Source organism: Cannabis sativa, chromosome 6, assembly GCF_029168945.1.
Source record: "Cannabis sativa cultivar Pink pepper isolate KNU-18-1 chromosome 6, ASM2916894v1, whole genome shotgun sequence".
Taxonomy (NCBI): Eukaryota; Viridiplantae; Streptophyta; class Magnoliopsida; order Rosales; family Cannabaceae; genus Cannabis; species Cannabis sativa.
The window spans coordinates 9473541-9488063 of record NC_083606.1 but is presented as its reverse complement, the minus strand read 5'-3'; the positions used below and the strand labels follow the sequence as shown (position 1 = coordinate 9488063).

Sequence of the window (14523 nt, the reverse complement as noted above, 5' to 3'; positions counted from 1 at the left end):
ATTTTTGACTGAAGGCAAGTGTGTTCATCATCTTTTGATTTGAGGTCATTACTATCTATTTATAGGCAACCACCTAGGTTTAGGTTTGAATTATTTGACATTAAAAAAATAAAATAAATGATAAAATAAAGCAATAGTGGCCGGCCAGAGGATGTGGGCCCCCACTTTGCAATTTTGCCATTTTTCCAACTATTTATCTTATTTTCTCAAAAATGCCATTTTTCTAATTTAACCACTTAAATGCCAAAACTATTTATTTAATAATTAAAATTAATTATAAAATAAAATTGTCATTTAACATATTTATTAATTAGACTTAATAAAGTCTCTTAATTAACAAATAAACTCTAGAATCTCTTTTCTTCACAATTAAGCCCTAGCTTAGTGAAAATTCATAAACTAGACATAGTCTAATTTTAGAATTACAATTGATTAATTAAAATCAATTAACTGAGTCTTACAGGCAGTATTGTCTCAATTAGTATGGGGACTGTGGGCCTATACAACCGAGCTTCCAATAAGCAGATCTATAATTTACCAAGTAAATTTCCTATCTTATTAATTCCTCATTGCATCCACCATAGAACTTGGAATTGCACTCTCACTCATATAGAACGCTTTATATGTTCCACGATATAGATACGCTATAAACATTTAACCATCGTTCTAATCTCAAAAATCAAAGATCATCTATAAATAATTTACACCGAGTAGGGATAAATTTACCGTTTCACCCCTCAATGTATTTTATCCTTAACACACTTAGCTTCCTATAAATGATATTTTAGTGAGCTAATATAATCACTGAAACAAGAGCTCTTCCATGTATCTCTATTAAGCCAAGCTCGAAAGAAATCATTGTTTCACTTCTATGTCCAAATAGAAGCTATAAATTCCATATCTATGTTTAGCGCTCCCACTCAATTGCACTATCATGTTCCCAAAATGTACGTATCACCCAGACCAAAAAGTAGGCTTAACTAACAAATCAAAGAACATAAATAACACTATTGAGATTAAACCTGAGCATGTCAGGGTTAAGATCTTTTGATCTAAAATCAACCAGTGATATTGACTTAGAAAGATACAACGGTAAGATTATAATATCTTTACCAAGATCAATATCGGTTCCAGTCCAATGTATACTCCATACATCCGAAACTAGCATACTTTGCCAATGTTCTGGAAATAACATAACACTTATCCAAGGTGTAAGTATATTTTATCGCTGATTATCACATCAGTGTAAATCCAGTGCACTGATGAATCAGGGACACTATCTTTTGAAGCATATAATCACAATTACATTCCACTGTGTTGACATTACTGTAATTGTGAATAACTATATGTTCTGGACTTAACAGATTTTGTACACATTAAACCATAAACATAAAAACTACATGTAAACATAAATGATTTCTAATCTTTTATTGATAACAAATCAGATTAGAATGAAATGGGTTTTATTTAGGGCATAAAATCCCAATAGTCCCTGAGTAACTTTCAGACTGGTAACTACGCGAGTTATTCATACTTTCTTGGTCAGTAAAATATCATCAAGATCTGCTCCCGTCTCGCGTTTGTCTATTTGTTCAAGTCAACCTACTATGCCCGTAGGATCGTGATTCTCCTGTATTCAAACTTGCTTCACGCATCTCATTTCGCATTGGTCTTCTTCTCCGAAAGGGATTAGACACACGTCCCTTACTTAAATAAGTATGCATATTCTCTCTGTCCGTGCGAGAAGGCCTTTGTGGATGCCTTGGGCGTCGACCGGATCCAGGTTGGTTTCTAGGATTTCTTCCATCATTACGAGGAATTTCTTGGTTTCCTAATCGCAGTTGTCTTGCCTCTGCATTCATGTGAGATGACTCAGGTACATCAGTTTGTTCATTCCCTTGGTTAGTAAATCCATGGGAAGTTCCTAAAGCATCACGTCGTGACCTTGATTTCTTGTATTACTTGTGTTAGGTTGATTTTCTCCATCCATTGGGACATCCCTCACATTCCCAAGTTGTTCTTCCTAAGCATTTGTGGGATTCCCTTGGTTATTCTCTTGCCTCCTGGTCCTAGAACCTCGAAGTCTTCCTCAGGGTCTCCTTACAGTTGGATTAGGTTAGGCTTGAGGAACTGTTTTTTGTGCAGTCCTGGCCGCCGTGGCTTCTCGCTCTAACTCAGCGTTTCGTCAGTTTGATTTCGCCAGGCGTTATCGAAGTTGTCTATTTTCTAATTCTACCAGTAGGACATATCTGGTAGGATCATAAGCATCTTTACTTATTCTCTTTGGGATTTGTTCATTAGCATGATTGAAATTTCCATCGTTCCTCCCAGAACGTGGTGTTTCAGTCGTACTGGTTCTTTGAGATCCCATAGGTTCTTTTCCAAGACGATGGGTAGTTTCCTCTAGATGACTTTCTTCTTGTGGAATGTTATCTGCCATTGGTATGGATTTGTAATTGTGTTTATAAGGAGAGATTTTTTTTGAGTTTTTATCACCAAGGCTCTTAATGAAAGCACCAATTTGTTAACACATATTTTTGTTAACTAAATATATAGCCTTTTACGTAATAAATTTACTACATAATTAAATAATAATAGTAAATAAACACCAGATATTTTATGTGGTTTTGTAGTTAAAATCTACATACTCTACTTCTTATTAGGAATATTTATTTGAATACAAAGTACAATTCAATAAAAGTAAATAATAGTATTTTCTCTCAATTTTGTCGTCCCTTTTTTTTTGGATATCGTCCCTATTTATAAGTGTATATGATGACAATTATTTTTATTGGGATCTATTCACTTACAATTGCTCATAAAACGTGGACATCCCCCATGTTTCATTTATACGCACATGAGATAATATCTAGTAACTACCCAACTGCTCTTTGTCTTTATCCTTTAAACGATTATGCTAACTAAGAAGGTTATTTTTTGCTGAATGTGAGTTTTCCTTCTTCTCCATCTTTGGAGGAAAAAACGCTAAGTATAGATATTCTTCTTATCGCAGTATTCTTTATATCGTAGAGTTATTTTCGTGGTGGCTACTCTATTATGTAAAGGGCGAGATGAATGAATGTAGTTATCTTTTCCATGTACAAATATGTGGGTCAATAAGTTGCAAGTTTTTACTCTCAATTATATCTGTTAATAGTTATTATTTTTATTTTGCATATGCTTACGTTGTCAGCGAGTTTGAATATTTCTATCAACTTTAATTAATTGGAACGAGTTAATTAAATTGCAATTAATAATACAATTTAATTATTATATTCTTCAAGCTAATTTATATTCCTTTTATAGGACACATCGGGTATTACAATTACTCTTGCACAAAGTATGGGCTACAATCTTATGTAAATTTTAGTGTTTCTATTTAATTTTTTAAATATATATATATTTCAAAAATAAACAATAAAATTGGGGAATTATTTTTTAGGAATTATTTCATATATATATATATATTTTTTTTTTAAATTTACGATTTAAGTTGCTCTAATGGTTATTACGGTGGTTTGAATGTGAATTCTCTGTTAGTTGCTAAGTGGGTTGATAGGTGAATTTTTATAAAAATACAAAAATAATTGTTTTCAAGTGTAAAAATAAAAAAATTATATTTTTATTTGGAGGGAATTGCTAACTAAAATCTAAAATGGTGTGTATATTGAGAAAAAAGAGAGAGGAGTTTTACAAGTCCTAAAAAAAAGCCCAAACTAACTAAGAAGAAACAAATAGAGAGAGAGAGTTTAACGAACTAGGCTTTTACACGCACAAAATTCCATTTGGGTTTCTTTCTTTGTTTCTCCCAAACCTCAAAACCCTTTCTTTCTTCTCTACACCTTCTCTCTCTACCACCATGGAAGACGACGACGAGTTCGGAGATCTCTACACCGATGTTCTTCAGCCCTTTGCTTCCTCGTCGTCTTCCTCTGTTCAGCAGCCTCACCACCCTTCCGTTGAGCCGCCTCAACCTTTTCGCCCTCCGATCGATCTCAATCTCAATCTCAAGAGCGATGTCGAAGACACTATGCTTCGAGCTCCCAGCCTCAATTCCGTCCTACCCGTTAATGAGACGGACGAAACCCTAGTTCCAGGTCCTCCTCCCGCCGTCTCGGTTGATTCTGTTACTAATAATTCGATCATTCCCGGTGAGGTGGTGGTTGTGGATGATGCAGTGGCTCGGACGAGGGTTTCTTTGTCCGGGGATTTGAAATTGCGTGATGGGGTTGTGGAGGATTCAAATTCGAATTTGAACTTGAACTATGGTGTTGGTGAGTCTGGGAACGATGTTGTTATGAAGCAATCGTGTGGTGAAGTTGAGAATTTGATGGAGAAAGATGTAACTTTTGATATTGAAGAAGGTAATATGGGGATGGAAGATGTTGGTTCGGAACCGATGATTCCAGGTCTCGAGAGTAGCGTACCTATTGGTGGGACGATGGGGGATGTTGATAACGTGGATGCTTCAATGGGAGTTAGAAGTTTGGGTGGTGATGGAGTTGATGAAGATGATGCCGCTGGCGGTGATGGTGATGATTGGGATAGTGATAGTGAGGACGATTTGCAAATAGTCCTTAATGATAACAATCATGGACCTTTGGCTATGGAGAGAGGTGGAATGGGAGGTGGCGACGACGATGAAGATGAAGACGGGCTCGTTATTGTGACTAATGACGATCCTAATCAAGTGATGGAAGAACAAGAATGGGGAGAGGATTCTGCGCAGGTGGCGGATGGCGAGAGGAAGGAGGTGGGTGAAGCTGGGAAAGTTGGTGCCGGCATTGTGGCGCCACAGAAGATTGGTTATAACACTCATGGTTATCATCCATTTCATTCTCAGTTTAAGGTCAGTGTCTTCATATGCTGCTGATTAAGCTAAGGATTATATTTGTACATATGGGGTCTGTTTTCCCCTCTTGTTGGTGAGAAATTAAAGCATAGATATAGTTTGTAATGATTTGTACAAAATGAATGAACTGTTTTGCCTCCACATTTATTTTCTCTGTTATATGCTAAATATATTTATGAAATGACACTACGAAATGCAAATTTTCTTGGTAACTAATTGACTTACAGTGAGTTTTGCAGATCAATGAAATTTTAAGTATTTGAGCTACACAAAGATGCTTACGTGAGATTATTCTCTGGTCTCAGGTTTAAGCTTGTTTTGACATTTCTAAAAATGTCTTCTTGCTGAGAGCCAAAGAAAATTGTTGAAAAATCTTCAGTCCAATGAAATGTATGATTTGAAAATGAATGTTTCCAAAAGCTTACCCTCCCTTTACTATATTTAAACTTTAGCGAGAATTCGATAAGATGCATAACGTAAACACGTAAAAGAATACTAAAGCTTAATGAAATGCTTCATAGCCAAAGGCAATGATCTGCTGTACTAGTATTATTATTATTAGGCTCTTCAACTGCTGTTCAAAAATGTCGTACCTCGATGAATTGGCATGTTGCAACCTGCATGTCCTAATTGATCTCTCACATGTCTTTTACAGTGGTGTTGCTGTGGTTAAAGGTGTGATTATGGATTACGATTCTTGTACTCTGTACTTCTGTTATGAAGAATAGATGCAAATGCTAATTCTTTGAATAAAGAGCTGAAATCATGAACTCTGAGCAGTATTAACTCTAGTTTGTTATTTCATTGTATTGGAGTACGCTCCATAATGTTGGCCTCCATCTCCACCCACTGTCTGGAATGCCAAAATATTTTGCAATATCTTTCCCTAAATGGCTCTTCGTGCCCCTATTCTTAAAGGAGCTTATGCACTTGCTGTTTACTAAACGAGCATTAGAGCAAGCGAGCGACTTCAATTTAGTGTCCCTCACCCTACTCTTTTCATTTCTCCTTAAGCTTCCCGGGTTTGGGGGATTAATTGATTGGATAATTATCCAATTCGCTCCGACAGACAAGCATGATTATATAGTTAAAGCAACTTCATCACTTTTGTGTATCCATTGAACGGCAGCCCTTTCGGGGGTTCCTTAGGGACCAATGGATTCTTTAATATTTTCATAAATCAGGCATGATCATGATCATGAGGCTGAGCTGATTTGGAATTCCTTAAATATTTTTTTATTTTATTTTGGGGGAATGCAATGTTATATTTAATTTCTGGTGATTCAGGCTTTAATTGTGCGACTCTTATTTCTTTACCTTATTAACCTTTATTTTAATGTATAATTATTCATGCATTGAAAGTAAATTTATGTGGGGTTATCTTCAATTTGGGCACTACTGTGTTTGAGTCCCGTAATATTGTCAATAGTGGATTATTTTATTTTGAATTACCTACATTCGTGTATTTGTATATCATTGTTCACTTTACACCAAACCTGCTTATTTTGATAGAGCAGGTGTTCAAATTCTGTCACTAATTCCATGTCAACTTAGCAATCGCACATCCATGAATCCACAGCATCTTTAGTTCATATATTCCTCTCTTTCTCCCTTACATTTTTTTCTTCATTACAATCTCAATTGGGAAATGTGTCTTTTCACATGTTAGAACTCAACTACTCAGAGAGTAATATTATCATACAATTACTTATTTCTTTTTTATGGTTTTGTTTAATGAAGTACGACTAATTTCCTACTCTTTTTACATCTTTCTAGACTATGGTTTTACTTTCTATGTGTTTGCTTTACATTGTTTTGGCCATAGTCAAGTACTTTTCTTCTTAACGTTTTCAAATTTGATAATTATTTTTCTTCTGTACTCGTGCAATGAAAAATTATATGACTTCTTCTTATGTCTTTCTAATTTTTGTTGCAATGAGTAACTGTATGTGTTTTTTGAATTTTTCCATTGAATATTTTCTTAGTTATATAGTAGTGATATACCTGTAAACTTTTACTAAGACAGTATGCTGCATTTGTTTCTTCTTTTTGCAAGTAAACCTTACGGCTGTTTTTTGTTTCATGAAGTATGTGAGACCTGGCGCAGCACCAATACCTGGAGCAACTACTTCTGGTCCTGGAGGAGTGCCAGGTCAAGTTCGTCCTCCTATCAGTATGGGTCCTATGCCTGGTCGGGGAAGAGGTGATTGGCGACCAATGGGATTGAAAACTGGTACTCCTATGCAGAAAAATTTTCATTCTGGGTTTGGAGGGCCAAATTGGGGTGGCAATACGGCAGGAAGAGGATTTAGTGGTGGTGGAGGACTAGAATTCACGCTTCCTTCACACAAGTAAATTTATTTTCTGTATTGCTCATTAACTTCCATTGATTGATAGTGCCATTAGTTATCATAAACTTAACCAGGTATTCTAGCATAGCTATGTAAGTGTCATGCTGAATGGCCTGGTGAACTTGTTGGCTGGGAAATTCAATTGATTGGGTTAACTTGTGTGGCAGTGTTGGCTGTCACTGTATGACTTGTTGGCTGGGAAATTCAATTGATTGGGTTAACTTCTGTGGCAGTGTTGGCTGTCACTGTATTTTATGCCCACGCGGGTCTATTTGTTCCTTTGTTGACATAATTAACTTGCATATATCGATGCTCAATGAAAGTGATGGAAGAATCCATTTAACCTCATAACTTATTAGATTTGCGACTGTAGAGGCTATGAAACTATCTGATGCTTGTTTGCTTGCCAAGGTTGTAGATATTTTTGTTTGCTTGAGGCTTGTATTTGTTTAGATGTTAAAAATTTATAACCGTACTGTGTATTTACTTCAAACCTCTTGCATATGCAAGATGAGGTACATGAGTTTTTATTTGCTGGAGGCTTGTGTATGTTTAGATATCTTTTTGTGCTTTAAAACCGTACATTTTAATTATTAGTGGCAAGATGAGGTATTTTATGGAGATATTATTTATTAAAAGTTGCTATGGTGCTATCAGAAACCAAGGCATGTATTTTTGTAATCCATCGTACTTTGGTACCACTGAAGCAATAGAAAGGGAGGGAACATTATGCTTTGTAGTAGGGTCCCTTTGAACTCTTTCGTGTGTCACTGTCCTCTTTTATTTTAGTAATTTAGTTTCATGTGCAAAGTCTAGGATTTATAAGATGGCTGTTTCTCAGGGTTACTTATGCTATCTGTTGACGTTGCAGGACTATATTTGAGGTTGACATCGATAGTTTTGAGGAGAAGCCATGGAAATATCCCAGTGTTGATATATCTGACTTTTTCAACTTCGGCTTAAATGAGGATACCTGGAAAGATTATTGCAAACAGCTGGTAAATTTTATCAATTATGAATGGTGTCTTAGTACGTATTTGAGGATTCAGAAGAGTCCTGAACTTTATTTTTGCAGGAGCAACTCCGCTTGGAGTCTACAATGCAAAGCAAAATTCGTGTTTATGAAAGTGGGCGTGCAGAGCAGGTAATGAAGGGCTCGTTGACCAATGGCCTTTTATCTCCTTTATCGAGTTGAGCATAAATGCTTGTTTTGTACCCATACAAAGCTTATAAGTATATTCTTTAAATGCTTTTCTCAGGAGTATGATCCTGATCTGCCTCCAGAATTAGCAGCTGCAGCAGGTATTCATGAAGTTCCTTCTTCTGATAATGCAAGTTCGGGAAAGTTAGGGCAAGGTGATTTACCAAAAGGGTCTGCTCGTGTACGTCCACCATTAGTATGTCCTTATACTCATTCTATTTGAAGTCTTTGTTTACTATCTTAAATTCTTACCTTCTGTTTGTTGTTAACTATTATTCAATTAATGTCTTGCAAATTCTTGAGTGGTCCACACTAAATATACATGTGGCATTTTTTTCTCTCCCTGGGTTAGATTCCGAACTCAATAGTTTAATTGTTTTCTATCAGCCAACTGGTAGGGCAATACAGGTGGAAAATGGTTATGGGGAGCGTCTTCCCTCTATTGATACTCGACCAGCCCGAAACCGTGATTCAGATGCAATCATTGAGGTACTTGAACCAATAATTCCCTAATCCTATCTCTACATTTGATTATTAAGTTTATGATGATTGCTTCATACTAATTAGTATCTGCTTTTGGGGTAATAGATTGTCTTGCAGGGCTCTTTAGATGATGATGTCTCTGCTGGAAATGATATCCCAAACAGATCCGACAATGATACAAGCAAAGAGGATTTTGGAGGTGTAGCTGACACCGCACCAGTGAACCCTGAGTGTAGTGACAATTTTCCCCAGACTTACAATGATCGAAAGAGAGAGCCTGTTGAACCAAGGATGCCACAACTGGGTTCTGTTTCTGATGATATACCTGATAGAAATGGAGTTTTACCCTTCCCTCCAGGACCACCGGTCCGTAATGTCGCTTCTAGTGCTAATATTCGAGAATATCCCGATGACGACCCTTCTGCTGGCTATGAGGAAAGGTATACATTGCTGAATTGGTGTAGTATATCTTAACAATAATTTCTAGAACTTTCCCCTGGTATCTTTTTATGTTTTCTCTTCTATTTTTATTATTATTTATGTATATAGACTGATACTGATATGCAATATATTAATATGAATTACGTGGAAAGTTTACATCCATCTTCGTTGCACCATTTAACTCTCCTTTAAACACAGGCGAATACATGGAAGAACACATGACAGATCTCCTCGTAAGACCTTGGGTGGAAGTGGAAGAGATAAAAAGTACCTTAATAATGATCCAGAAGAGTCGGTTGAGAGCATGGACAGTAAAAATAGCCTTCTGTTGTCGTCTCCTGCCGCAGTTAGGGATGCGCAAGAATCAAGTTTTGAGCAAAGAGATGTTGATGATCAAGATGAGCTTGTTCTGGCTGATGGAAGCCCTGGAACGGAAAAGGATGAGACAACCTCAAATGTATTAGCCACAACTGATACTCCTGAAGATGGATCAACAAAGAAACAGACAATAAGTTCTCGATCTGAACAGCCTTTTGTCCAAGAACTAGATGACGGGGAAGACTCGAAGGCTGCAAGAAGTAGCGACAACAGCAGAGCAAGATCGGGAAGCAGCAGAGATTATCAAAAGAGGCGAGATGGGGTTGAGGAGGAAGTTATGCAAGGGCATTCAACACGCATGGGAAGTGTCAAGAGGCACTTTGATGAAAAAGAACAGGGCGTCCATAGGAGAAACCGTGATGGAAGACAAGAATTGGAAAGAAATCGCATGGCTGTAAAAGGGAGAGAAGATACTTATTCTTATAGAGAATTTGATCCTAACCCGGTCCATTTGCACATGAGAGCTGATGGGTATGACAGAAGAAAGGAAAGGGACAATTCTGATATGGTTTGGCAACAAAGAGATGATGATCCTTACAGCAGAAGAATAAAAACTGAGGAAACAAGGAAGAGAGAACGTGGTGATGAAATGCAATCAAGGCATCGGAGTAAGATCCGAGAAAGCGACAGGAGTGACAAAGATGAACCTATCCATTTGAGAAAACAGATGGATAATGGCAGCCATAGGGTTTATTATGAGAAGGATGTTGGACCCCGTCACAGGGAAAGAGAGGATAGTCTTAAGGGTAGATATGAACATATAGATGATTATCATGGCAAGAGAAAAAAAGACGAAGAACATCTGAGGAGAGATCATGTTGATAAAGAAGAAATATTGCATGGCCATAGGGAAAATATGAATCGTCGAAAGAGAGAAAGGGATGAAGTGTTGGATCCTCGGAAGAGAGACGGGCAACAAAGACATCTTGATGATCACCACTCTGTCAGACATAAAGATGAAGGGTGGTTGCAAAGAGAAAGAGGTGAAAGACAGCGGGAGAGGGAGGATTGGCAGAGGTTAAAACAGTCTCATGAAGAAATTATACCCAAGAGGGAAAGAGATGAAGGGCGGAGTGTCACAAGGAGTGGGCGTGTTTCAGAGGACAAAGGATGGGTTGGCCATCCTAAGCTTAAGGATGATAGTAAAGGTTCTGATAAAGATTACCAATATAAAGAGACATTGCGGCATATCGAGCCTGCTAAAAGAAGAGACAGAATTGAGGATGAGGGTTCTCACCATGGAGGGAACGAGGATATCTATGCTCGTGGAAATCAATTAAGTAATGGAGAGAGAAGATCCAGACAAGAACGGCTAAGTATCCGCAATGATCGTTCTATTAATGTTTCTGAAGACGTGAGGGTTCATGACAAAAAGCATAGAGAGAGTGCAAGGAGAAATAAGGAATTTGAGGGTGGTGATAACAGCACTTTAGTCTCATCAAAGAGACATCAAGAAGAGCATGGCATTCAGAGTAATGAGACGGTATGTTCCTTGAGTGCAAGAGTGTAGAACTCTGAAAAGGAATAAGTTTTTTTTTCTCTTTTTAAAGCTTGAATCATCATAAAGTATTCCATATGCTAGGAAGTTTCCTTTTGTAGATGAGGAAATTCATAAATTCCACCTGTTTTGGAACAAATAAATCTGATTGGGGAGGGTTGGGATATACTATTATTGGTTAAAATTTCTCAGATGACAGTCTCCTCGGCCCAACTTAGGTGTCTCAAATTAGTAAAATAGGACATGCATTGCTCATTATCCTCAGTCTGGGTTAACCAACTTCTCTCTTGGACATATGGAATCCTGCTTTTAAAAGATCACATTTTCTCCACTATATATATATGTATATATTATTTCTATATATCTAATATCTATATCACAGTCAATCTATCATCTGTAGGGAAGCTTAGTTCTTGATCAACATACTTTTGTAATTCAGATAATGGAAATAATCGAAACATTTTATTTTTCTACAATGATAAACCTGTAAAAATAACAATACAACTATTTACTTTCATTTAGCAATCATAATAGATAGGTGATTAGATTTAACATTGTCAATGTCATGCCATCGACTTTAATAGTAATGGGCATGACCTTGTCTTTAATTGGTATGGTTGTGGGTTGGTAAATAAGATGATACCAATGTTTACTTTCTCGTTAAATCAATACCTGTACTTGTTTAACAAAAGCTTGAACATGGTTTTTTGGGATCTATTTTTTAGGGTAGTCGTCTGCTTACAATTTATACGAGAAATAAAACTTTAGAATAGATAGCATGAGTAGTTTGACATGTTAGAAGGGGAAAACGAAGAACAAATTGTTTTGATGGAGTATGTTGTACCCTAAACTTGGAATCAAGGCTCCAATCCTCGCCGGCTATACATATAATATTTTGTTCATCATTGCTAAACTGCTGTTGTCAGGAATGATTTCTGACATAAATGCAGACAGAAAGGAATGATGAAAGAAAAAAAAAGGTTCTTATTGAAGGGGACATTATTGTTATTATTAGTTTGTGTTGATTACAAACTTATGATTGTCAAATATGATCTTCTGAAAAACATGTTCAATTGGATTGCTTTATATTATACGAGGCCTAAAGAGTAAGTTGTATATTAGCTTTCTTGTTTTGGCCAGCATCACTTATAACTGCACAGAATTTGATTTCTTGTTTTCCTTTTCGTTCTCACTTCTTAATATTATTATTTCTTTTTTTATCATGTCGCTGATTTTAGTTGGAGCAAGAATGCATTTTTTTATCAGATCATATCTAAAGTTTTAAGCTTCAATATGTTAAGGTCCTGCTTGGGGCTTCTCTCATTCAATATGCTAAGGTCCCTGCTTTTTTCTTTGATTGGGCTTTTATAAGAAAATATCATATAAATTGGTATTGTTTTCCTTGTATTAAATTAACAAAAGTGAGGTAGAAAGGTGGGATAATAACTTTTATTAACTAGTTAGAGTAAATACCTAGTTCATGTACTGATTGGTAGTAATAATTTATGGTTTAAATTGACTTTACTTTAGCTAATAGTAGATGAGGTCATTTCTCCATTGTATATTGTTTGGCTGTGACACCCTTTGCCTACGACACTAGTGTTTTGACTGCATTCTTGAACCCTATGTGTTAAACTGTCGGTCCTCGTTTAGAAGTGAACCATATGAGATTCTAACTGTGGGAGATGGTGGGGGAAGGATGGTAACCACTTTTGCTTCACAAAGACTGCGTCAAGTCGGTGAAATGGAAGAAATAAAAAGGGGGATTTGCATTTACAGATTTTGGAAGTTACCCTTCAGATTGTTATCAGTCTGCAATCTTCAACATTATATTCATTTATTTTCTTTGATGTACTTCTGTGTCTGCTTCTTATCTCTCCTTGAATATTTTTCTTCTTGTTTTTATTATTATTTGGTCTTTTATAGGGTTTAAAAGGCAGCACCGAGCAAGGCTTTGGCGAGCATAAAAATTTAGTGCAACATCCTTTGTCCCGAAAACAAAGGGAAGGCGCATCTGATGACGAGCAGCATGATTCAAGAAGAGGTCGGTCCAAACTGGAACGATGGACAAGCCATAAGGAGAGGGATTTCTCTATCAAGAGCAAGTCATCTACTTTAAAGTTTAAGGAGATGGATAAGAATAACATAAGATCTCTAGAAGGCACTAAACACTCGGATGAACCTTCCAAGCCAGCTGAGACTCTTGATATTCAACACCCATCGGCTGAAGAGAAAGATGCAGCTGATCCAGAGGCTAAAGACGGCGACACAAAACCATTGGACGATCGTCACCTGGACACAGTTGAGAAGTTAAAGAAAAGAAGTGAGCGCTTCAAACTTCCGATGCCAAGTGAGAAAGAAGCAATAACAATAAAAAAAGTGGAGAGCGAAGTGCTGCCTTCTGTCAAAAGTGTGACTTTAGAGGAATCCGAGATTAAACCAGAACGGCCGGCTAGAAAAAGGAGGTGGATCAGTAGCTGAATAGAATCGAAGGCATTCACCCTGTCTGATAAATTCTGGGTATAATTTCTGCCTTCTCTGGGAATGTCATATCATCGGCCTCATTTTTTGAATCTGGAACCCTGCAGGTCCACGGTTACGCTGTGTTTGCTTTCTATGATTTTTTTGGGTTTCTTCAGATGGCCATGTACCTTTGCAGTAGCTATATTTTTGCTTATATCAGGGTGCCCCTTATACAATTTAATTATCTGTATATACTGAGCAATGTAATCTTTAACTGATCACACTGAAGGTGGCACTTTTGCTTTTAGCAAAAATTTATATTGAAACACCTCCACACAGGTTTGAATCGACGACTCGTGTTGCGTGGAGAACGACCACCTGTGGATCTGTTGAGGAAGATCAGGTTTCCAGGGATTGAACAATGGCATTCCGAGCTTGAAGAACTGAAAGACTGATTTCAGTGAAGAACTTTTGAACAAAAAGACAAGCTTGAGAGGATGTATTTGAAGTTAATTTAACTGCTTTTTAAATTTTATATATACTTGTATCACTAGAACTCATATTTTTTCTCTTATTTTTTGGCTTTGTTTATGTATCTTTTTTGTCTATGTTTTTGGCAGAGGCCTAAAACACCAAATTATTAGGAAATCAACTTGTAACGTAGGATAATTTAGTTTCAAATTCAAAATTCACAATCTACTAAAACAAATTTATCGGGGAGAAATAATATTAATCTTCTTTCTGGCTGCACTATAATATTTCTTTCTTTTCTTCTTTATTACATTACATTACACTATATACTATAGCAACTTAATTTAAGTTAGCTCAATCAATTTATTTATAATTTATAGAATTG

General features: G+C 36.6%; 1 protein-coding gene across 2 annotated transcripts; it reads left to right on the top strand.

The window, feature by feature from the left end:
* Positions 1-3705: 3705 nt before the first annotated feature.
* On the top strand, positions 3706-14417 carry LOC115724951 (FIP1[V]-like protein). 2 transcript variants are annotated; one of them, XM_030654335.2, is made up of 10 exons: positions 3706-4849; positions 6941-7203; positions 8075-8201; positions 8279-8347; positions 8463-8600; positions 8792-8893; positions 8993-9327; positions 9527-11189; positions 13131-13724; positions 14007-14417. In XM_030654335.2, the coding sequence occupies exons 1-9, from the start codon at positions 3860-3862 to the stop codon at positions 13683-13685; spliced, it is 4242 nt and encodes a 1413-aa protein (XP_030510195.1). In that variant the 5' UTR covers positions 3706-3859; the 3' UTR covers positions 13686-13724; positions 14007-14417. The 2 variants fall into 2 exon arrangements, with proteins under 2 accessions (XP_030510195.1, XP_030510194.1); XM_030654334.2 differs by having other exon boundaries at positions 3707-4849; positions 13131-14417.
* Positions 14418-14523: the final 106 nt, after the last annotated feature.